The 26,750-nt window shown below is 39.1% G+C and overlaps 1 protein-coding gene across 6 annotated transcripts in view; it reads left to right on the top strand.

Annotated features, from left to right (window-relative positions):
• Window positions 1-26,750, top strand: part of nphp3 (nephronophthisis 3) — a 193,776-nt gene that overhangs the window by 106,455 nt on the left and 60,571 nt on the right. For 5 of the 6 annotated variants that reach the window (XM_042068006.1, XM_042068003.1, XM_042068005.1 and 2 more), the window contains 4 exons: window positions 7,626-7,729; window positions 22,136-22,250; window positions 22,439-22,582; window positions 24,870-24,967. In XM_042068006.1, the coding sequence (XP_041923940.1) occupies window positions 7,626-7,729; window positions 22,136-22,250; window positions 22,439-22,582; window positions 24,870-24,967 (461 nt within the window). The remainder of the gene's footprint in view (window positions 1-7,625; window positions 7,730-22,135; window positions 22,251-22,438; window positions 22,583-24,869; window positions 24,968-26,750) is intronic. The other variant, XM_042068007.1, reaches the window with a different exon arrangement.

Raw genomic sequence — 26,750 nt, 5'->3', positions numbered from 1 at the left:
CTTACCATATCTATGCGATCACAGGTTCACGAGTAGGCCTAATTCAAACGAGAGTAATGGGTGCGTAGGTGAACGCAGAGAAGTATAGAAATATGATGCAATTTGATTTAAATTCATGATTTTTTAGAATGTTCATAGTTGATCGTACAGACAAGTGCATAGTCTCATTGGAAAGCTCCACTTCTGCTCTGTCACGCATTAAAAGTTTCATCTCACTGCGACGAACAGTTCCGGAGCAATGTAACAGAGAAGAAAGGGTGTGTTTTTTGACGCACTTTGCTTCTGCGGGGGGAAAAAATCAGGTTTGAGCTTGCGGGATCTCACGTGCAAATTTCTTTTGTGTTTCCCATACAATACGAATGTGTTTCCCACACTGGCAACGTGAAACCTAGCCAAAGTCATAGAGTGCAACTTTATGAAGCCAGGGGAAGACACCAAACTTGTCGATAAAGGTAAAAAGAATAAATGGCGCTGGTCTTGGATAGAGGAGGTGGGTAGAGACGAAAAGCCCTTTGGAAGCTGATGTCAAAAACTCCAGCAACCAGGAGCATGTTTCTGCACTTTGTGCGCAAGGGAAATATTATATGGAACTAGACCACGGCACGAGTTAGACCCTAGTCATCAAGCAGCTGTCGAGCAATTCAACACACCCTTACATAGGTGGCTGTTTACTTGGCCGCTCCTCCGCTCAAATTCACGTCAGGTTGCTCCGCTCAATTTCGCTCCCCGCTTCACTTAAAAATCATCCAGCTCCAGTGAAATCGCTTCACGCTTGCTGCATTTTAAAAGAGGGAGAAAAAATACAAGCTGAATTGTCACCTTACACAGAAAACTGAAATCCCAAAGAACTAAGAGCAACGTCAATTTCACTCATAGAGCATTTATTTTAAAATGCAACACCGATAGTGTATCAATGAACAAGCTTGGCAACGTCAATACACATAAGCGTATAACTAAAGGGATCAGTGGGATTAATTGCCTAAAGAATACAGGCTTAGCATCCAAGTTTACGCGCTCCAACAAAATTTCATTCACTCCGCTCACTAGCTCTGATCTGTCGTTTACAATCGCTCGTCCACTCGTCACTTTGTGTCAGAAATTAGCGGAGGATAAACTCGCCCTTACGCATCTGTCCGTCTCGAGGCATGCGGGATATGTTATTACACACGGCATCTCGCCAGAATTTAGATAGATAGATAGATAGATAGATAGATAGATAGATAGATAGATACTTTATTGATCCTCAAGGGAAAATTCAAGGTCTCAGTAGCATACAGACATCACACACAACATGCACTTACAGCAGAAAGGGTAAATATAAGTATATACATATAACAACAAAACTCCACTGTACAATAGAGACAGTAGAAGATAAGGAAAACTAAATACTAAATATACTAAATAATTTAAAAGAAATCTGTCCGACAAACTTATAGAATAAAGAATAACATGTTTAAAATAAATGGTGTCTACTTGTTCATACCCTTTAGTCAATTGTTAGGCTACTAATCAATTCCTAGTTTACTTTTGAGTATTATAATTGCCACCCACTGACCTTTCTTGGTATGGCTGTAGTATCTGTAGTCTCAGTATGCTATACAAGCAATAAGTATGCAGGTAAGTCAGTGACTAGTTAAAGCAGGATTAATGAACAGGCCTACCAGGCCCAGGGTCCCATTGTTCATCTCATGTCTGAATGATGTTCATTTATATCCACAAAAGTCACCAGAATCTATCATCTAAGGGACTTTTTATCAAAATCTTCTCCCATGGGAGCACACCCCTGGATTCCGCTTGACAATTATGTTGATCAAGGCATATATCTTGGTTTAGGGGCCTGCTTACCACCCAGGAAAAAAAGTTCAGGCTCAGGATTTTTTTCTACTCTCCTGTATTTATCCTGTATTTTTGTACTATCCTGTATTTATCTCTATGGCTCTGCTGCCGTCAGTAGGTCAGCATAGTCCATATTAAGACGTTAAGACTGCTCCTCTAAACAATTCCCAATCTAGCTTAGTCTGTAGGCCTAACTGTTGATTATTAACTGGGGTGAAATTAAATCATGAATATGAAAACTGACATGTTTTTATGGTCTTGGTCTTGACTCAGTCTCGACTCTTAAAGAACTCGGTCTCGACTCAGACTTGCTTCCTCAAAGACTCGGTCTTGACTCAGACTCGACTGTATTTGAAAACCAACGGACTCAGTCTCGACCCTTCAAAACTCAGTATTGACTCGGACTCGGCATAGACGGTCTCGTCCCCATCACTAGATCTCAGTATGTGTTGTGATTACATGATTTTATATTAAAATGTTTAAAGAACCTCAACGACCAGAAGACTGGCAGCCTTAATCCTTCACCCCCTACAAGCACGCCATATGGCAACTTTGGCAAGGAAAAACTCCAATATTTGTGAAAGAAACCTAGACCAGAATCTGATTTAATAGGGGGAGCCCACCTGCTTCTGGCTGGCTGCAGCTCTAATGGCAGCAGTCCAATGTAGAATAATCCAAAAATGCAGTCTGCAAGATAAGAGTTAAAGTTAACTAAAGGCTCTCTTATGTATGTTTTTAGGTCTTTAAAAGATATTCACTGAACTTGCCTGTTTAATGTACAGAGGCATAGCTTTGGGGCATAATGGAAAAAAGGAGCTTCTCCACTCCACTTTGCTTGTGGAGCACTTTGGATACAATGAAAAGATTAGCATTAGAAGATCTAAGTTTCCTTTGTGGTTGATAAGATGTTAAAAGCTCAAAGATAATAATAATAATAATAATAATAGTAATAATAATACATTTTATTGATAAAGCGTCTTTCAAGACACCCAAGTTCGCTTAAAAAATAAAGGTGCCGGGCGGAGCGGCGTGGTCGTCAGCGTACCCGTGACACAAATACATTTAAAAAAAAAAACAAACATAGGACAAAAGATGCCGGACGGAGCAGCGTAGTCGCCAGCGTACCCGTGACATACACAACAGACAATGAAAGAAATAAACAAATAAAAAGTACCAAAAAAAGAAAATACATTTAAAAAGGGGAAAAATTATGTTAAATTAGTCCAATTTCCAACCCGTTGAAAATGTCCAAGGGCAATGATGATCCGCGTGAAACTGCTCACAGCTGTGTCTTTACAACCGATGCAACGCCAACAAAGTTCTTTACAACTGACCAACCCGGTGGATTCACTAGCATGCTGGAGATGACATTAATGTTAGGCCTTGTTAGTCTGGAGATCACTGGAAGCATAACAGTCTGAAGTCGTGGGCGATCTTGTTGATCAGCAACTCAGTGGACTTCAACGTTAACGTTAGTCTGCTCAATCAAGACTCCAGGCAGTTGGCATGGCAGCTCACAGGTCAGAAACACTGCCCTACAAAGGCTAAGAGCAGTATCTGCACTTTTTCAAAAAAAATTTTTGCACAAATAAGATGTACATGGTCTGGTCTTCAATCTGTTAAAATTTCATATGGCTACTTAACCCTTAGAACCCGATTGACGCAAAGTGCGTCAAAAAACACACCCTTTCTTCTCTGTTACATTGCTCCGTAACTGTTCATTGCAGCGAGATGAAACCACCTATTGCATGACAGAGCAGAAGTGGGGCTTTCCAAAGAGACTACACACTTGTCTGTACGATCAAGTATGAAAATTTAAAAAAATCATGAAATTAAATCAAATTGCATCATATTTTCAGTCTATACTTCTCTGCGTTCACCTGCGCACCCATTACTCACGTTTGAATTACTCGCGAATCCTTGATCGCATCAATATGGCAAGCACATCAGATGAAAGAGGGGACACAGGGCAATCCATTGGTACCATGTTTATCGATCATTCTGGCTTATAAAAACAGATGAAGTGACTGCAAAATAATAACGTCATGTACACAAACCAACGCAGCACACCCATTACTCTCGTTTTACTCGCGGACCCGTGATCGGATAGATATGCCATGCATGTCAGATAAAAGAGGAGACTCAGAGCTATCATTTGATACCAAGTACATCCTTCTGGGTTATAAAACAGATGAAGTGACAGAAAAATAATAACTTCATATAGCTGGACTTACCCCACGTTTTTGTCTGTTCTTGTGGCAAAGCATGTTTATAATCCAACGCTATCGTGTGTTTCTCTATGGCAAAGCATGTTCATAATCCGGTTTTGAGATCCTAGCAAATTCCTGCATGGCATCCAATTCAAGGCTCACATTGCATCCCAATTTGTTCAATAAAGAAACACCTTTTTTGCCTTTACTTTGTTCATGGCAATGCAGTAAAAAGTTGAGAATCATTATGAGTGTATACACGCAGGCTAACACGCAACCTCGGGTCAAGTCAGGTCAGATCAGTTCGTGTCACAGATATGGAGCGCAGAAAGGTCATTTTTTATCACTAAATAAAAAATGGCATTTATTTCCGTAAATCACACACCACATATTTCTGTAAATTGCTCAGCCCCAGAGTATCCCTCCAACATGGCAATTATATTGCCCGATTCAGGACAGTCTGCCCTACACACACATGAAATGCACATAGAGCTATGAGCTTGCTGTGGTGAGATATAGATCAGATGAAAAATAAAAATAAAATCAATGCTAGTACTAATACATGAACTGATGGCAGATCTGGATAGCCTAGACTCCGCTGAAAAAAACAATATATAATATGTGTGTGTGGCACTTACAATGACCAGAATAAATCCTTATGAATAAAGGTAGTGAAAATGCCCTAAAAACAGCTTAGGGTTCTAAGGGTTAATACATTTCTTAGCTAAATTTACATTTTTAGTTTGCAGTTTGTATAGAAAAGTAGTGTGAAACCAAGGCAGAGTGCAGTATCGGTCTGCCCTTACTGCCTTGATTTCACTTGCCATTACTGCATTCTGCCTTTGTTTCACTTGCCCTTACTCTAATAGGGTGTGTGTGTGTGTGTGTGCACAGGGACAGACTGAGACTAAAAGGCCCTGGACTTTCTTCTAAAAAGGCACACTACCATTCACACTCACACACACATTAGGTATTTATCATGATACAGTCTCACAATATTAAATGCCAGTGAAAGTATCATATTCATTCAAAATAGTCAATCAGATTTTACAAAGTAATTAACATGTACTTTTACAAATATAAGCAGCAGTGTGCAAAGGTGTCAAAGGTTAGATTTTGGTGTGCAGCAATGCAATATTGCTTGACATAAAAGTCTACATGAATACCCGATTGATTTTGTTCCATTTTTATATAAATGTTTATAAATGACAGAGTTGCCATTGTTAAGGCATCAAGCAGCATGTCTTCACTAAAAATGTAGTAATTACCTCCTCAATTAATATAAAAAGTGAGTGATTATGATCACTTGCTACACTTACTGCAACATGTTATTGTATGGCCATGTAAGTATAAGCAGCAATGCAAAGGCAAAGCGCAGTATAGCCTACAGTATAAAACTATCAAATTTTGCCTAAATGTCAAAAAACAAAATGTTTAATATTCACCTCACTTTCATCTATCTAATGGTACCCCTTGTTGTTGAATATAATTTGATGCTTATACTTGGTGTAAGAAAAACACAAAAAGCAGTTTTTCTCAGTTTGGCATTTTTGCAGATACTGCTCTTTGGCTTTGTAGGGCAGAACAGCTCGGCGGCCTCGGCAGATCTTTCGCAGAGTAGCCTAGGTCCAGCTGTCCCGAGAAATCCCTTCGACCAGACAGTGAAGCGCAGCACCGGCTCATGGATGGATGGAAGGATGTCAGAGGCTAGTGCAGTATAGTAGAGTATAGTTCCATGTCAAATCTGCCTAGAAAATCACCATGTTTCATTTTCCGTTGGTCTTATCACACTTTCTAACTTGAGAGGAGACAAGTTTTAAAAAGGAAAATTACCGGAAATCTTAGTCACTTTTAAACATGATGCTAGCAGGCGAGATGCTTATGGTCTAATCCGATTCAATGATCTATGCTAGGTTGGAGCTAAAAGTGGTATCGCCAGACTCTGAGAACGGCTGGATGAACTGGAGAAAGGTAAAAATCAATTGGAAAATGAGTGTAATTCCCCAAATGGTGGAATATCCCTTTAACACACTGGCAGACAAATTTGCTTATTTTTAGGACAAATTTGCTTAACTCATTGGCAGACAAATTTCCTTGTTTTCAGGATGAGACATCTTAAAAGGAGTCAAACTCTTCTTAAATTAAGTCAAATGATTTTACGTGGAAGAGCTAGGTAAGTCTCTTTATACTGAAAACAATTTTAACTAGATTTTTTATCTAGATTTTTTCTAGATCTTGATATAATAACACTTGTTAGATTATATTAGATAAACCGTTTTTGCAGTAGGTGTGGCCATTACGATAGATTATATTAGATAAACAGTTTTTGCAGTAGGTGTGGCCATTACGAGAAAAGAAAGTGCATAGTTGTACTGAACAACAGAACATACAAAATCAATGATGTGATAACATGCTCCTTCACTCATGACCTAGTTTATGTTGGTACAAGTTGGCCCCTCAAACAAAGAATAAGCGAACACATTACAAACAATTTTACCATTAAACAAACTGACTGTGATTCACCCTGTCCTGTGGCGGTTCACCCTAATGATTTTAAACACATCAGTACCTTCCAAGTATGTGGTATAAAGAAAGTGAAGCGTCCAAAAAGAGGCGGTGATTTAGATACTAATTTATTACAACACAAAGCTGTCTAGATATGGTTATGGTATTTAGCAGACAATATACACCTGCAGAGCTATAACAATTGGTTAAATGAAAAACTTGTTCTTAATGTCATGTAGTAATTTGTACACATCATGTGTATTTGTTGTAATTCAAAATATACAGTATATTTCTTGTACCTGGAGAATGACTAATATGTGGATGCGGATGTTTAAGTGGTGACCCATTGAATGCCTTGTTAATTAATTGAAATATTAGTCAGGACACCCAATTGGCAGTTTCCAGCTCTGAGCTCGTGATAAATATGTAGTGTTTTCTTGAACAAAGTTCATGTAATGAAGGTCTGTAACAACACATTATGTAATTTCACCGCTTTATGTAACAACTTGACAAAATGTAATAAAGTTTCACGTCATTATGTAATAATTGCTGCATTTTGTAAAAACTGATGCATTTTGTTATAATCTGCCGCATTATGTTATAAACTGCTTGAATGCAATATGTAATACAGGTGTGCAGGTTCCTCTCTATCTTTTGATTAACTGGTTATCAAAAATGAATTTCAGAACGAATGAATTTTTTTCTTCCCATTTTCGTTTATGTTCATGCCAAATTTCCAATTTTCACTTGTAATCCAAGATTTTTCTATAATGTGTATGAAGCTCATAATATATCATTATATGAGCAATAATATCTTAATTTATTTATGCACTGTACAAAATAAAATCTAAGTGTTATTAATCTTCTATTAAGATCAAAAAGTCTATTTGGTATTATGTGAAAACACTAGGCAAGTCTCTTTACACTCAAAACAATACCAAGCAGATTTTGATCTTGATATAAGATTAATAACACTTACACTTACAATGTAACAGGTTAGATTGTATGAAATAAGCAGTTTATGCATTGCAATGTGGAGACTAATATAGTTTGTTCTTGGTTTTCCCTTGTCAGTATATTACTCGTCTGAATGATCTGGTGGCAGCCCCTCCTCCCACTCCCCCTCTGCTTGTGTCTGGTGGACCAGGTTCTGGAAAATCTGTCTTGCTTGCAAAATGGTATTGGAAAAAAACAGTTTTATGTCTTTGTGATACTAAGTAACCCTCCTTATATTGATCACTGAACATCATGTTGTTGCCTTTGTGGTATGAAAGGCAATTGGTACAGACAACTGTCACTGGCAGAAGTTTTCACACTGCAAAAAATAAAATGTAACCAAATGTTGTTAATCTTATATTAAGATCAAAAAATGTATTTGATATTTTTTAAATATAAAAAGACTTACCTAGTGCTCGTTTCAAGACCATTTTGACTTAATTTAATAATAATTTGACTTATTTTAAGGACTTTATCAGGACACGTTTGTCCATGCACCGACAACCAAATTTGCTTGTTTTGAAGACAAATTTGCTTAATGTACTGGGAGCTAAATTTGCTTGTTTTCAGGATGACGTCTTAAAGTAAGTCAAACTCCAAGTCAAAGGATTTTACGAGGAAGTCTATTTGTTGGTTAGAGACCCCTGATCTAAATCTACATAATATACACCTTAAAATAACTAAATACAGCCCTAATTACCAAGGATAACAAGCCAGTACTGTACGGAGTCCCTAAGGGGACATGAGCAAAACAAAATCTAAAGTTTAGTTTCATGTGCGCACGTGAAAGTTTTGTGTGCACATGCAAAATCTTCATGTGCTCACATGAACCTAAAGCACTCCACACACAAGACATTGACACAAGACAAAAGATGTTGGACGGACTGTTGTTGTCGCCAGCGTACCCATGACACTAAGACATAAACAAGCAAATTTACAAAAAAGACAAAATATGCCGGACGGAGGAGTGGCGTAATCGCCAGCGTACCCGTGACACCAAGACATATAAGACATACAACTGAACGAACAAATAATAAAAATTTATTTTAAATTAAAAAAAAGAAAATTCCATTTTATATTAGTCCAATTGGTTACATCTAACCGGCTGAAAAACGTCCAAGGGCGATGATGATGATGATGATGATGATGATGATGATGACTTGCGTGAAATGGCGCACAGCTGTGTTTTTATAACAGACCAACCCGGAAGATTTAACGTTCCAGTCCCTAAGAAACCTTGGCCAAAGGATAATAATGACTTTAGACCTGTGGCCCTGACTTCGGTAATAATAAAAGTTTTTGAGCGTATAATGGTGGGTATTTTAAAACATGAGGTAAAACATCTTCTAGATCCCTACCAATTTGCCTATCAGGGGTACTGATGATGCTCTCAATACAACAACTCATCTTGTACTTAAACATACTGAAAACCCCAAGGCCTATGCCAGACTATTGTTCATGGATTTTAGCTCAGCTTTAACACATTTCTCCCCCAGATACCTCACTGGAAGGCAGCAACAGGTGAGGGTCAATTCTACTCTCTCTAGCATAAAGGATATCAATATGGGAGCCCCACAGGGGTGTGTAAGTTCTCCAATTTTTTTCACGTTATATACCAATAGCTGTAGAAGTGAGTGCAGTGAGCATTGTTATTACGTTTTCTGATGATACAGCTCTATTAAGCCTTCTGTATGCTAATTCAGACACAACGGTGTATCATACAGAGATACAGTGCATAGTGTCATGGTGTGACGGTCACAACCTTATTTTAAATGCGACAAAGACAAAAGAGATGATCTTTGATCCCAGGGGTGTGGGTGATCATATGCCTGTGTCCATCAAAGGACAGGTAGTAGATCAAGTCACTCAGTTTAAATACTTGGGTATTACTTTGGATTGTAAGCTACAGTGGAGCTCTCATGTGGAGTTTGTTCAAGGATCTGTCAGCGGCTACATTTTTTGCATAGACTAAGGGTCCATGATGTGGATAAGTAGATTATGTTGTTGTTTTATAGAGGTACTATTGAGTCCATAATACGCTATGGCATCACAACATGGTTCTGCAACCTGACCTTAAAAGACAAAGCACAGCTCTAGAACCTTGTTAAGAGGGCAGGGAAAATAATGGGGACTCAGCCACCGTCCTCCTTAAAGGAGATCTATGAGGACACAGTTAGGAAGTTTTAAGTTTTAAGCCACAGACCCAACCCATGTCCTAAATAAGGAGTATGAGCTGCTGCCTCTGGGCAAAAGATACCGACTCCCATTCTGTAGGCTAAATAAATTCAAGTTATCCCTAGTATCATTATCAATTAAGCTACTCAATGATGGAATAGCGCAATAACTGGTTGGGCAATAGTGCAATAACTGGTGGGACAATAGTGCAATAACTAGTGGCAGTGCAATCATCCTTATGGACTAATCTTTTTTATATATACTATTTATCTGATCCCTGTTGAAAAAACCAGCATGGCCAGCTTAAGGTGGTTTGCTGGTTGAGCAGCTTGTTAACCAGCTTGTTTGACCACCCTATGATGGTTGACCTGCTAGACCAGCAAAACTCTTGCGAAAACATACCTTCAGCTGGTTTACCCAACTTATGATTGTAATTCAGCTGGTTTTGCTTGTCGCACCACCTCAGGCTGGTCATTTCAGCTGGTGTTGCTGGTCTACACTGCTGGTTTAACTGGCCATGCCAGCTTATGTTGGTCATTCTAGCAAACCAGCATGACCATCTTACACCAACAATGTCAAGCTTGACAGGCTGGTCACTATCTTGCACCAGCTGTATCCCACACGACAGGCTGGTCAAACCAGCATGACCAACTTCATCAGATGATCACGCCAGCATATCCAGCTGGTGTCGGCCTAACCAGCTACACCAGCAAAGACCAGCAAGAGCTGGAAGAAAACCAGCAAAGACCAGCTAAAACCAGCTACCAGCATAAGCTGGTTTGTAATTTCTTGCTGTTTTTTTTTCAGCAGGGATGAGCTGTGGGTGTGTGTGGGGATTGTGTGTGTGTATTTCGGAGGAGGTATGGGGTGTGTGAGCAGGTGTGTGCATGCGCTGGAGTGCCTAGACTATGTTTTTTGTGGAGGGGGGGGGATACCATGTGTTTCATGTTTTATGTATGTCTATGTAAGAATAGAATAGAATAGAATAAATCTTTAATGTCCACCAAGGTGGAATTTTTTATTAAATCTTTGTGTATGTATCGCCGATGCTCCTTGTGTGACAAATTTATCTTGCCAGAGAGACAATTAAATACTTACTTACTAATATTTAAAAATTTAACAGGGAACAGATTAGAATGTTGGTCAAACTATAATAAGGAGAATAGCAATAATAAACAACAATGTCAATTCAATCAATAGCCTAATAAAATAAGCAATGAAAATGAGGGAAAAAGCAATAATAAACAATAATGTCCATTCAATCAATAATATAAAAAACCAATGACATGGTAAGACTACATTAAGGAGAATATCAATAATAAACAATAATGTCAAATTAATCAGCAGCCTAAAGGAAATAAAACAATATTTTACAAACCATAAAGAACTAAGTACATGTTGAACAGGAATGTCTTTAGACCCCTCTTAAATGACCCAAAACTACCACAGGAACGGAGAGCACTGGGCAACTCATTCCACCAACATGGAACCACTGAGGAAAAGAGTCTTGAATTAGACCTAGTGTTTAAGACTGGTCGACATAACAGACACTCATCAGAAGACCGCAGTGGGTGGTTGGGGATGTACACCTTGATTATTGAGTTAAAATAACTAGGAGCAGATCCAGTCAGTGTCCTATAGGCCAAAGTGAGACATTTAAATATAGTTAATTAAATTAAATTTAAACATAACACACTTTGAATCTAACACAACATCTTTTTAAATCTAAGAAAACACAAGTTTTAAGCAAACATCTTTTGAATCTAAACAACACATTTTTAAGTTTTGAGCAAACATTCTTTAAGTCTAAAGGCTCTGGTACGGTCCTGCGTCACATTTGCGCGTGTCCAAGACGTGCGTCATTTTTGCCGTGGACGTGAAGCATACTCCAACTTCTGCTGTCCTGAATGCTCGTTAAATCATTAAGGTTAGCGCCTGCGCACTACGGATTAACTGTGATACTCTGCCACACCGACTGGGGGCGGTACGTCGAGCCTGAAAGTAGGACACAACCACCAAAGAAGCCTGAAACGCCTGAAGAAAAGAAGAACGTGGGATGTGCGAGCACTGAACGAAGGAAGAGCTAATGAAGGAAAAAGCACCACAAGTACTTTCGCCTGTCTGCTGGGAAGTTTGTTAAGTTGGCCCATCGCTCCATTTATCATCCACCAGAACACACACATTACACCTGTTTGTATAGCTGGGAGACTTGCTTATAGCTTAGCCTATTTGCTTATTAGGCTACTTAGCCTATAGCTAAGTGACTCGGTGCCGCGAGGGCAGCAATATTGGTGCGATACAAAGTAAAGACATTTTTCTAAACACAGCAGTGTCGTGGTAAGAAAGAGTTGTGCGTACAGATGTCCTCAATTAAATTTGTATTGAGTCTTCACACCTGCCTCATACCAAAAAGTATGAACCAAAAACCTGTAATTATGACATGTCAATAAAAGTTTTGAAGTAGCCTAACTCTTTGTGTTCATAATGTATAATGTCTCACTGTGATAATGGGTGTATTTAGAGCGAGAGGTAGCCTAGGTTATTCCTTCAATTATTATTATGTTAACGCATTGTCCTGTGTTGACAGGCGAGTTTCGAGATTTGAGTTAAGCAATGTTCAGGAGTAGGTGATAATGATTGCACCTGGGAGAGGTAGGCTACATTCCCTTTATTATTTTAATCACTATTGATAACGCATTATATACGGAACAGGCGAGAATGCATCTCGATCAACAAGTGTTTGGGTTTCGCCTGAGCGTTGTAGATAGATACCTTTATATGGCTCTGGGTTTCGCGATTTGATTTTAGCATTGTTCAGTAATAGGTGCTAGGCTACGCTCATTTTTGAAAGATGCATTTAATCCAAAGACATGTCAGCTCTCTATGCAGATAGTAGGGCTGTCACATTTTATTTGAACATGACGTGAAATATCCGTAGTCGAACCATAAATAAACTATTCGGTTTTTAGTGCTATGTAGCGCATTTCTACAGTCTATGATTAGTTTTATTTTATTGTTTGCCATCTCATTCAGTGCTCTATGATCCCAAACAAGTCTTCTTCTGTCTAGGTTTGTTTCTAGGTTTTAAGCAAAGCGCTCTAGAATCTTTGGTTTTAAGTGTTGTTCTTCTATGTGGTCCACCTACTGGAGGGGAGTGTTTACAGCAGTTCCGTTTCACACATGTGCAGTCTACGCATCACTTTGACGCGCGGTCTTAAATTTCGGTCGACTCAAAGACACAACGCATGCCGTAAAAATGACGCAATTCTCGTCACGCGCTCACCAGTGCCGCGTGCGCGGGCCGCGGGACGCAGACGCGGGAGCGTACCATAGGCTTTAGCAAAAGTTTCTGCAGTTTTAAGCAGTTTCACATGGCTTATCTATTATTGCAGCATTCTCACATTTTTATTTGTTTTGGAGCGAGCTGAATTCAAGCAATTGTATGATTAGCAAATCTTTTTTCTGGCAAACTATCAGACTACACAGAGTTTCAATCTTTCGCGCTCATATTACACGTGGAAATGCTATTTGGAATTGGTGCCTCTGACTATGTCTGTGTTAGAAGGATAGGCAAAAGCATATAGGACAGACAAGTGTCTATGCTTTCTACCTGACCGGGAATGGTAAACCAAACTCAAAATAAAGAAATTGACACTGCGTGAAAAGTGTGATTTTCGTCCCCGTAAACCCCTGGAGATCTCCCTCATTTTCAGCAGTTGCCGACAATTTGCAACCCGCGAATGTCGCGTTTGTCTGTGCTACAAATTGTCGGAACCGTACTATGATGTATGTGGAGAGCCAGAGTGTATAGGTCTAATTGAGTGCCTGTCACTGCTGATGTGTGGATGCAATTCCTAACGTTTTCTACATAGTTAAAATAAAGGTTTGTACTTCTCCTTGGGACAAGCACTTTTGAATTTTGGAAAACACTTTTCCATTTACATCGGGATTTTGCAAACATTCAGTGTCAGAGTCAATAAAATGAGCCCTTCAACGAAATTGACAAGCAGCTGTAAGTAGGCTAAGCATGCTAAATTCAACATCCAAAGAGTATTCTAACGTTAGCTTTGAGATACTGCTTGATTGCATAACTTAACTTAGTTTAGTCTCTTCAATGTAGCCTACTATGTTGTGATAAGACCTTAGCAGAGTTCACTTCAATGCAGCAGTTTTGAACAAATTTGCGCAGCATGGTCACGATGCTAAGCAGATTTAATAGCAATTTAGCCAGACGTCTTCTATGCAATGCTTCTATGTGGCAACAACAATCCTTCAACAATCGTGAATATTTTGTTAAATGCACATGCAGAGGAGGGGCAGGGAGCTGCGAGAGAGAGCGGGGCGGGACAAGGAAAGGCTGCGTGCATAAAAAGCGCATCTCAATGGCAATGCAAGGATTTGATGTTATATTTAAATTAAATTAAATTAAATTAAACATAGAATAATTATGTGTGGCGGCCGATTTTTATTTCGTGGCGCCCCGCCACAGATTAGTCAATGTATGGGAAACACTGAGAGCTCACAGAGTGCTAATGGCTTCAATTTCAATTTTTAAGCAATATAGCACAAGTGAGAGTGGGGTTGGTCATGGATATTCCCACGGGTGTTGTTCGGCCGTAGCCACGAGGCCGGAGGCTTTTATACAACAATTCTACAACAAACTAAATAATCTGAAAACATCCCATTATTGTTTAAAAATGTTAATTTCGACATCGTTCTTACGCATCAAAAAATAGTTCCCTTTTCAATAGACAGCATCTTGGTTGCTAGGTAACCAACATTCCATATTCCTCGTTACGGGTCTTGGTGGTTTACATGTCTTCTTGAAAGAAATGTTGAAAGTCGGGCTGAAATCACATTCATATTTAGGTTTGCTGAATGCATGTTACAAGGACAATGGGCCATGTCATGTAAGGGACATGGTACTGCAAAAAAACGGAAACATTGTCTACATTGCAGAACCACTCAACTTTATTAATTTATGGTGAATAAATGTTATATTACTGTGCACAGCCTGACGTGACGATGCTAGCACGTTAGCAGCGGTTAGCTAATTATGCTAACGTTAGTCTCCTCCAAGTGACAATCATATTATACACAATGCTGGCAATGCTAAGAACAATTAGCATCCTTGTTTATCTTACTTACATTGAGTTGACTGTGTGGCTTAATCCACAGATGTGGTGAAGCACTGTTTCGTTATAGTTTGCTAAGGAGTAACCCATTGCTTGAAATAGTGGAGAGCTGGGATGAGAACATTGTGTCAAATCTTCGCATTGTATCGCAGAGTGATTTATTATTAGCTGTGCAAAGTCTGAGTTGAAATGTCCAGGGATATTCCAACTCATGGAACGTCTCTCGGCCAATCAGAAACAAATAAACAGTTCCATAGAACCCAATTGTTGTATAAATATATATGTTGTTATTATTAGGGCTGTCAATCGATTAAAACATTTAATCGAATTAATTACATACTCTGTGATTAATTCATCTAAATTATTCTGTGAAAGTATTTTAAATATTTAAATTCAAATGAATCATTGAATAATCAGCGTTAGTGACATTAAAGTTCAAAACTCTTTTTATTATTTTTACTGTTCAATTTTTTTTTTTTTTTCACATACAAGGCATTTCAGGCCATAGATATAACCTAGGGGAGACGATGAAAATAAATTCATTGCACTCCCCTCAATGTCAACACTATTTCTTAAGGTAATGAAACAAGGAGGCGCACACAAGGCTTGTGTGGAAAAATATGTATTGTAGCCGAAAAGTTACAAAAGAAGTCAGAGGCTAAAACTGGAGCAACAGACGTTTCGGACCTAGTCCATTTTCAATGTCTCCAGTAGGAAGCGCATGGCAGGTTTTCCGGTGTTATATAGGGTGACGTGTCAGTTCAGGAGCTCCCCCGTTCACCATAAGGTGGAACACCATTAAGAGGACCTGGGTAGTTCCCATTACCTAATAATAAATAAATAAATAAATAGATACTGTCAGACACCAAATAGGACGAGGACCACAAAAGCGTCACGTTCAAAAGTTTATGTAAGGGTTGGGGGTTAAGGGGGTTTCAGGGGTTCCGGGGGGGGGTACAGGAGTTCCAAGAGTCTGCGTGTGTGTGTTCCCCCAGTAGCCGAACAGCGATGGCAGGAGCTGGATGATCCGGGAAGTCCTGGGGGAAACACCCACACAACAGCAATTGAAACGAAGCAGCAGTACAGTCAAGGACTAGGCGGTATTCGTAGAAGAGGGACGGAAGGCAGGTCAAGATTACCGGGGCTGGAGAACACAGAAGTAGTCGAGCGGGTCCGGGATCACAGGCAAAGAGTCAGAGGCGTTTTCCAAAACAGGCAGGTAACTGGTGCTGGTTGCAGACGATCTGACAAGTGTGGACTGAAAAGCAAGGCTTTATATACAGGGCATGATGAGTGGTGAATGCAGTGCAGCTGGTAGGTAACGAGGGTGAGGCAGAGCAGAGCAGGAACAGGTGGAGGTCATCAGACTTCAATCAGCGTGTGTTACCAGGCAGAGAGAGAGCTCATGACAGATACACTTCTAGAGATCACAATGTACAGATATACATATGAGAAATAACATGAAAATTACTATAAAGCATTTGAATGAATATACATTAAGAGGTTATAGAAAGCAAGAAAGAACCAGTTCTTCATTCATCCCCAAAGGATAGACCGTTTTCAATGTAAAAATCCAGAAGCACTCTCTCTGGAGTGCAGGTGTGATGTGTTCAAGCACAGTATATGCGAGAGAGGACACAGAAACGGCTCTAGTAAAAATAGTCAATGATCTCAGACTAGCTACCGACTCAAACAAAGTCTCAATCCTTTTTCTTCTGGATTTGAGTGCGGCATTTGACACCATTGATCATAGCATCCTAATTCACTGCCTTGCGAAGTGGGTGGGTCTCTCTGATAATGCTCTAAACTGGTTTCAAACCTACATTACTGGCAGAGATTTTTATATCAGTCTAGGAGATCATGTATCTGAAAAACATGACTTGCCTTTTGGTGTGGCCCAGGGGAGCTGCCTTGGTCCCCTGCTATTTTCTCTATATATGCTTCCATTGGGAAACGTCATAAGTCAGCATAATGTAAACTTCCACAGCTACGCAGATGATACCCAATTGTATATTTCTGTGGAGCCAACTAACCCAGATGGCCTTTGCTCCCTCACTGCATGCCTAACCTCCATTAATCAGTGGATGAGCAAAAACTTTTTGAAACTAAATGATGACAAAACAGAGGTACTTCTGGTTGGACCAAAACTAAAGCGAGATATTATTCTTAGTAATCTGGGGAACTTGGCACACCAGGTCAAACCAAAAGTAACAAGCCTCGGTGTCATCTTAGATGCAGAGTTAAGTTTTAAGCCCCATATCAGTAAAGTTACTCAGACAGCCTATTTCCACTTGAGAAACATTGCCAAAGTGCGGCCCTTTTTAACTCAACAAGATGCAGAAAAACTAATTCACCCCTTTATCACTAGCAGGTTAGACTACTGCAATGCACTTTTCACTGGTCTTCCCAAAAAACATCTAAAGAAATTGGCACTCATACAGAACTCTGCGGCTAGACTTTTAACTAAGACTAAGAAGAGAGAACACATCACCCCTGTGTTGGCTGAACTGCACTGGCTCCCTATTTCCTATAGAATTGATTTTAAGGTTATGTTAATTACTTACAAAGCTCTGAATGGCATAGCACCTTCATATATCTCTGAGCTTTTAATATCTTATCAACCACAAAGGAAACTTAGATCATCCAATTCTAATCTTTTAATCGTACCCAAAGTGCTCCACAAACAAAGTGGAGAAGCTGCGTTTATCCATTATGCCCCCAAACTATGGAACACCCTGCCTCTGTACATCAAGCAGACGAGTTCAGTAAATATTTTTTAAAAAGATCTGAAAACATACCTGTACAGGAAAGCTTTTAGTTAACTCATCTTATCCTGTAGACTACTTTTTCAGATTATTCTACATCCGCTACTATTGGAGGGCGCAGCCAGCCAGAAGCAGATGGGCTCCCCCTATTAAGTCAGGTTTTGCTCAAGGTTTCTTCCTGGAATATGGGAGTTTTTCCTTGCCACAGTTGCCATATGGCGTGCTTGTGGGGGGTAAGAGGGTTAAGGCTGCCAGTCTTATGACGTCATTTTCTATACTTTTGATATGTTGCTGAGTAGATCATAAACAGCAAAGAAAAGTGATTGATAATGACTGACTGACTATTATTGTGTTACATGCTTCAAATGTAAAGCACTTTGAGCTGCATTCTGTGTATGAAAGGTGCTATACAAATAAAGCTTATTATTATTATTATTATTATTATTATTATTATTACTTTTAAAATGATATTCAGGGCTATATACATTTTAAACATTCGGGGCTGAAGACCCGACACAGCCTTGCGTTAATTCTTCAGGTGGGAAGTGTCAGGAATTTTCATATAGAGACGCTCTCATTGGTGGTTAGTATATGAAGTAGGGAATTGACAGCAACATATCCAATCACATTATGAGATGCTGAATTTAACATAAACTGCGATGTTTGATTTTAAATGAATGTAAATTTAGCCGGGACTGTAAGCTGTCACACGTGGGTGCTCGATGTTTTCAGTGGGTGCCCGAGAGACTGAGCATCCACGGTATTGGCGCCTATGACAAGCGTATCTCGCGGTTGCATCCATTACAAACAAACATGCAATGTGAACGTCTGGGATTGGGAAGAGCACTAAATGCTCTACTGAATAAGCACGAAGTCAAACCTTTAAATGAAAAACACTCTTTAATAATCAAAAAAATAAACCGCTAATGAAGTAAACTTGTGACCATCAAAAATCGTTTATCGCCTGTAACTCCGTGATAACAGGACGTAACAGGAAGGCATTTGGCTGAGCAACGGAGGTTAATATGCTCTATATTTTGTCCAAATGATGTCTGTCTATCATCGTTGCACTCGGAGAAAACCAGAATGTTTAATTTGTCCTGCGTTTCTTCTACGGCTGCAAACGGGATTCACTCGCAGTTAACCAAATATTTCTTTATTAGGGCAGGGCAGGCATATTTCTGGCTATTAAATTATTTCTAAACCAGTCTGCTAAAGTTTGTAGTGAAGTCTGTGTAGGGTTTTCCAGGCTCCATTTCTTTTTACGAAACACCCTGCTCACTTGAGCCATCTACCGGTTGTTTGGGTTGTTGCAGCGTCACACTGGGAAAATACAAATTAAAGTCGCGTGATACCGCGTGATCCCACGCGCGGACCGCGAGTGAAGCTGGCCAAGTCGAAGCACTGCCCACTGTAAATGGACCATATCAACCAAAAACTGTGTGGGGGGTTGTGGATCAGTTCGCTGGTTCAGGAAGTGCTCGATGGAAATAATGCCCTTATGCGGGATGTTCGTATATAGTGAAACTACATCCATGGTGGTCAAGAACATGTTGTTAGTGTCACAATTAATTTGGGCATTGGAAAGCTGTTCGATGAAGTCATTGGTGTCGCGTAGATATGAGGAGAGTTTTACGATCAGTGGTCTTAAAATGCAGTCAACATATAATGATAGAGGCTCCATGAGGCTGTCATTACACGCAACAATTGGGCACCCTGGAGGCTTGACTAATGTTTTGTGCACCTTTGGCAGGATGTATATCACAGGAGTCACAGGGTGATTAGTGGTGAGAAACCTCAGTTCAGTTTGGCTGATGTGACCTCTATTTCTTTGCATTGATGTGCGACTTTAGAGTTGACGAACTCTGGTGATATGCAAATTCCTTGCTGCAGATATGGCAGAGGACTTTATTTTAATCAACACTTTATTTGTATCAACACCATCAGGCTGTTTTTTAAAAGTAAATGTTCCAATCAATGATCTAGGCAGCATATTTTCTTTCTCTTTCATTTTACAGTCTGGTTACTGACTAGAACGGCTCGGGGTCAAGATCATACGGAATCGATTAATCTGCACTATTTTTTTTAATCAGTTATTTTTTCTCAAATTAATTAGTCGAAATGAATCAGTTATTTTGACAGCCCTAGTTATTATGCTGTATATTCATGTCATTGTTATCCTATGTAGGCTACACTATTATCAAGGGCATGAATGAGACTACGTTTACACGAAGCAGGATATTTTCCTAAACTAATATCTGGCCATCTACGTTTGCAAATAAAACTGCATTTACACGAGACCGTTTTTTTTTTAAATGTGTTTACACGAACCCGTGTACAAACATGCCATCATGAGCACGCCAAACCACAGTGGCAGTCTAACGATAAGCTCAAGCTCACATTAACCAATCAGAACCCTGAAAAGTCGCACGTGAGAACATGTAAATGTAAACATTGGTCGCACATTTGGTGTACTTCTGTCGCATACTGTGACGTTGGCTGCCCAAAACTCCGTTTACCACAGTTTACAACCAAACGCATAAACAAAGTTTTCCAAAAAAATCACTTTGGCCGGAGTTTTTTTTGGATAACCATTTTACGGGGTGAATTCTCTGTTTGCGTCTAAATGAAAGGCTCAAACGTAGGGAAATGTCTTCGTTTATAAAAATACACATGCTCGTGTAAACGGGGTCTGAATTTATAGAGGAAAGGAACATTTGCCAGGAACATGTTTATGCAAAGAAAGAGCTTTATTAAAACAAACACACAACTACAGTGGGCATTACTTCAAATTGGCCAGCTTCCCTCGCGGTCTGCGCGTGGGATCACGCGACTTTAATTTGTATTTTTCCAGTGACGCTGCAACGACGCTGCAACAACCCAAACAACCGGCAGAGCTGCGCTTTTTACACACGCAGCCTTTCCTTGACCCGCCCGCTCTCTCTCTCGTAACGAGCCCGCTGCATTTAACAAAACATTAACGATTGTTGAAGGATTGTTGTTGCCACATAGAAGCATTGCATAGAAGACGGCTTGCTAAATTGCTATTAAATCCGCTTAGCGTCGTGACGATGCAGCACAAATTTGTTCAAAACTGCTGCATTAAAGTTAACTCTGCTAAGGTCTTATCACAACATAGTACATTGAGGAGACTAAACCAGAGACTTTCTAATGAGAAGACACAGCACTCAAAAAATCCTCCATAGACATGCATGGCCGTTGTCTACGCATATCCCACCCCTTCCTCGGCAAAACGTGTGAATACATTGAGCCATGTGAATACATTGAGCCAATCATATGGTGTGTTGTGAAGACATCTTCCCAATCATGTGTTGTGATCTCGCTGCTGGAGCAAGATTGGTGTCGTGAAGCCTTGCGCACGCGCATTTCTGCTGAATAGGATGCCCGATGAGTGCCCAAAAAGCGTTGCTATATGGCCGCCGAGTGGAGGGACTTGCCTAAAAGGACTTTGACTAAACTAAGTTAAATTATGCAATCAAGCAGTATCTCAAAGCTAACGTTAGAATAGGCCTACTGTTTGGATGTCGAGTTTAGCATGCTTACTTACAGCTGCTTGTCAATTTCGTTACTCATGCAGGGCTCATTTTATTGACTCTGACAGTGAATGTTTACAAAATCCCGATGTAAATGGAAAAGTGTTTTCCAAGACTCAAAAGTGCTTGTCCCAAGGAGAAGTATGAACCGTTATTTGAACTAACTACGTTATGAACTGCATCCACACATCAGCAGCCTTTTAACTGTGTTAGTGTTACAAACATCTTAAAGTGACAGGCACTCAATTAGACCTATACACTACTGAACTTTATTGAATGCTACCTCTGACTAAAAATGCATTACTTTGCACTTGTATAGTCTTTTATTTTGGAATTTTAAGAGCAATAAACATATATTGCAATGTTAAGGAATTCATGTTTTTTCATTCAGATATGTAAATCAACATGTATAAATTGCTATTAGTCAATTAATGGGGAGATGATCGATAATCGAATAGAAATAGAATCGGACTGAAAAAATGAATCGTTAGATTAATTGATGCATCGAAAAAATAATCGCTAGATTAATCGTTTAAAAAATAATCGTTTATCCCAGCCCTAATTGATTTACATCCTTTAATCAGTTGGTTTGGGGTTAAGATGGTGTCAAAATCAAAATAAAATGTGGAATTCTATAGTCATAGTGTACTGTTTATGTTCCCAGATCTGTGTTTGTTATTTCAACAGCACTGTTAATTCTGTAGCAATAGAACACTGGCTATATTTACAGTTCTATAGCTGTAAACTGTGCAAAATCAGCTATCGATATGCAGGTATATTTCCGATGTCTTATGTATTTGTGTATTCAATCAGCAATTGAGATGCAGTATCACATGCATGTAAGATCACACGAGATACCAATTGCTGAGGGAAAATATCTGCTATTGTTGTGCATGAAGGTTCTGAATTTTCATGGAGTAGCTGTATGTACACGCTTTGAAACTATAAATGTTCCACAGGATTGAGTTGCAGCAAAGACACTCTCCCAACACAGTCATTCTCTATCACTTTGTTGGTCGGCCATCTTCTACAAGTGCAGAGCCAGTGCTCATCATCAGGCGCCTCACAGTCAAGGTAAAGCTGTGTAGACAGGCATTGCCACCCTGAAGTGTTTTGTGATACAAATCCAAGAAATATTCTTTGAAGTTACCAAATATTTTAATGCATAGTGCATGTGTTTAATTTATGAGTGACAAGCCTGATGGTTACCAATGTTGTATTTGTGATATATATATATATATATATATGTATGCTTGCTGCAGCTGTTACAGAACTTCTGGTCCATCTCAGGGCTTACCATGGACCCATGCAAGGTCCTGGAAGACTTTCCTCGCTGGTTGGAACGATTATCACCACGTCGTCATGGCAACATTATTATTGTCATTGATTCTGTTGACCAAATACAGGTGCAAATAGTCTATGTATGGGGTTCGATGTGGTTATGGTCACTTGGGGGTTGATAAAAACAGATATCAGTGTAATAGCAAAACTAATAAATAGGGGATACGCATGTTTCTTATCTATCCCAATATTTTATTACAGTGCATGAAAATGCAGTGTTCTGTTATCCGAAGTCGTCGTCTTTTTATTATTCTTCTAACCAAAATTTCTGCGTCTAATTTAGCTTCAACCGTTTAATGTGGAAACTTCATTGAAACTTTGTAATGTAGGTTTTGAAAAGGACACTTGAGCAATGCATTTTTCGTTTTTGTAAGCTTTATACTTTTTGAGATAAAAAAACAAGCTGATGTTTCTCCATAGACTTTGCATTAGCATCATAAAAGGCTATTAACGACTTAGAATACAATCAACTGCACCTGTGCTCTCTCACTGACTGCAACAACTTCAATGAAACCTCTATCTGTGGGTCTGTTCAAAACGGAAGACAGCTGCCTGCTGCCTCCCTCCCTACAGAGAGAGCTGTCTCACTAGAATATAGACATGACTTTGGATTAAATTCATCTTTTAAAAATGAGCGTAGCACTCTAGAATCTTAACACTACAGTAACAGACGTTAAACTAAATTAGCTTACATAAGTTAGCAGGCTAATAGTATAAAATAGTTTTACGGGTGGCAGATATATCAGACCAGACGCTATTAATGGTTACAAAAATGGTATAATCAGATAGTAAATTGTTTATTTCTCATCTCAAATCTACAAATCTTAGCAAAATAATGTCATACAAATTATATTTAAACAGATTCTTCAGCCATTGCCGAGGTCATACGCCATCTTTTTTTACTTTTCACAGCTGTTTCAGACGTTGCCGCAAAGGATTGTGGGTAGGAGGGAGCATGGAGTGTGCATCGATGCTGCCTCCAAAAATGGCCGTTATTCAGGAAATCTAAGATATCTTAAAAGGCAGCAAAATTCGTTTTTTCGTTTTTGAACCGCACTTGCTGCCTCGCTCCCCAGTTAGATATCTTAAAAGGCAGCAGTTTTACCCATTTCGAACAGACCCTGTGTCTCTCACCATTGAAATGGATAGCTCACTTTTCTCTTCCCACTTTCTTTCACTTCTTTTTCTTCACTTCATCCATTAAACTATCTGTCTATCAACATCCATTAAACTATCTACCTATGCACATCTATTAATTCACTATTAAATAATTTAACTATTTAAACTACTCAACTATTGAACTGTTCAGCCATTCCAACTGTCAGTTGTCATCAACTATGACTCCCACCAACTGTTTCCTCTGCCCACAACTGTTTCAAAATAAAAGTCCTCACTACAATAATTCCCTGTGAAATAACCAAACCAAATAAAAGTTTGTTTTGCATTTTATGTTAATATATGTTTTACATTTTCATGCACTGGTAATTCCTCGGAATTACATTTTCTAGTTTTACATTGGCATGCATGTAACTTCTGAATGAACACTGCTTAAATGAGAGAGAATTGTATACTGTTAAACAATTTGGAATCACCCAGTGTTTCTTGTGCCTAATATTTTTTAATGTATTTCTCTGTCTGCAAATTGAATTGCCCTTTGGGGACAATTAAAGTTGAAATTAAAGACTGATACATTTCTGAGTAAAGATGTAACGGTATGACAATTTAACATCACAAAATAGTGACCAAACATATCATGGTTGTCAGGCCCACAAGCCATTTTGCGTGCAGCTGATTTAGGAGACTTGGATGATGCTGGAAAGAATTTCACACATGCTTTTCACACTGTAATAATTCACCGTGGTAATTAAGATAATGAAAGTTAAAACGGTAATTGTTATGGTTGAGAATTTAATCATGGTTTACTGTTACTGATTTAGCAGATGCTTTTGTCCAAATCAGCATACAAATAACAACAATACAATAGTTGAATTTACACTAAACACTAAACTATTTTAAAAAGTTGGTAAGACTACATTAAGGTGAATAGCACTAATAAACAACAATGTCAAAGCCTAATGTAAATAAATACTAGAATATTAGAAACTAAGTGCATGGATACAGCGGATATACAACTCATATAATATTGTTGTATTGTAATTATTATTAATGTGTTATCAATGTGTTTTCTTCTGTGAGAGTTTATTCATGCTCACATCAATAAGGGACAGCTTCACTTGTGAACTCTATCTATGAAAATAGCCCTATTAGCTTTGGTTGTTTATGCCAAGAGATATGTTATGTTTTTGGTATATGAAAGAACTTGTTTTGACTTAATATTTTTGGTCTTTGTAGAATGCAGAGCGAAACATGAAATGGCTGATTGACCCTCTACCTGCTAATGTTAGAGTCCTGGTGTCGGTCAATGTGGAGACCTGCCCACAGGCTTGGAGGTATATGAATAACACCAATATTTATGGGTATACCAAAGTGCATACAGTATGTACACATTTAAACGTTAACGCTGACAGCCCTAGTTTCCACACATCATTCCATATTCCACAGATAAGAATGTGGGCACAGCAAAATACATGAAGACACATGACCTATAACATGTAACATACATACCATCCCCATTTTCAACTTCAATTCCAACAAAGTTGGGACGCCTTGTAAAGTGTCAATGAAAAAAGAATGCTATGATTTACAAATCATGTAAACCCTATATTTAATTGAGAATTGTTCAAAGACAACATATCAACTGTTGAAGTAGAGAAATGTTATTGTTTTTTGGAAAAAAATATGTTCATTTTGAATTTAATGGCAGCAAAGTTGGGACAGGGGCATTTTTACCACTGTTTTGCATTACCTCTTTATTTAACATTCTGTAAATGTTTAGGAACTGAGGACACCAGTTGCAAAGAATTTTGAGGATGAAATGGGGTCCCATTCCTGTCCGATATAGGATTTCATTTGCTCAACATTCTGGAGACTTCATTAGGTTTTTCATTCCAAGATGCACCCAATTAGACAGGTCTGGACTGAAGACATCAGAGGCGTATCAAGCTTTTTAAAAGTGTGCACATGTGGGATAGGAAAATGAAACAATCTGGCCAAATTATAAATAACTCCCTACAGGGACGTTGTAAGTATTTTCTAAGAGGGGTGCGGACTATATTGGTGTCCGGGAGTTTCTCCCCCGAAAAAAAAATTGAAATTCTGATTGCTAAACACACCATTTTAATGCAGTTTGGGAGGGACAGAAGAAGCAGCGCCCCTCATATGTGTGTAGGCCTACATGATCACTTCACTATTTGACACTACCCTACATGGAGACATATCTCATGTTATAAATCAAGAAATCATTTCAGAAATTATGTTTTGTGCATATGGGTTAGCAGGCTACAATAAATTGCCTAACAGACAGCAGCCTAATTTCGAGGTATCTTTTACATTTATTATTAAATAAATGTAAAAGACACAGAATAGTGACAGAACTGTAAGCTCAAATTCAAAAACGTTTGAAGTCTACCCAAACATATGCAAAGGGAATATAAATAAATTGTGTTGCAGCATATAGCCAGCTTAATTGATGTAAATTTAAAGATTATGATTTGCAATTTCTATGCTTTTTTCATTGATAGTTACAGGAAGCCACGTTGTTGTTTAAACTATTGTTGCTTCTAGCCCATGTTAGCTCCATTTTTACTTGCTGCAGGGACGCACACATTGCATGAGCGCTCATAAGTGTTCTATTTGAGTTCTACATGCTGGAAATCTTCATTCTCAGATGTAGAAATCAAATGTGTCTTGACGCCGCCGTTTGTAAGATTAAAATAAGATGTTCTAAATGGAACGGGATCGTATTTATGACATTAAGTTTCCTAGGTTCCTGGCTGGCTGGTGGGTGGGGGGGGGGGGCTGTCAGTGATGGGAGAGTGGGTAGAGTGTTCAGCATCCTGATTGCTTGGTGGATGAAGCTACTTGCCAGTCTGTTGGTGCGGGAGCGGAGGCTCCTGTACCTCTTTCCAGAGGGCAGGAGGCTGAACAGTTCGTGTGCAGGGTGGGTTGTGTCCTTGACAATCATTAGTGCTTTGCGGGTGAGGCGGGTGGTGTAAATGTCCTGCAGGGAGGGGAGTGGTGCTCCAATGATCCTCTTAGCTGTGTTAACAGTGCGCTGGAGGGTCTTCCTGTTCTGATCTGTGCAGCTTCCACCCCACACTGTGATGCTGCTGG

The sequence above is a fragment of the Alosa sapidissima genome, chromosome 17, assembly GCF_018492685.1.
Source record: "Alosa sapidissima isolate fAloSap1 chromosome 17, fAloSap1.pri, whole genome shotgun sequence".
In the NCBI taxonomy this organism is placed as follows: Eukaryota; Metazoa; Chordata; class Actinopteri; order Clupeiformes; family Clupeidae; genus Alosa; species Alosa sapidissima.
The sequence above is the reverse complement of the archived record's forward strand: the minus strand, read 5'-3'. Positions and strand labels throughout refer to the sequence as shown.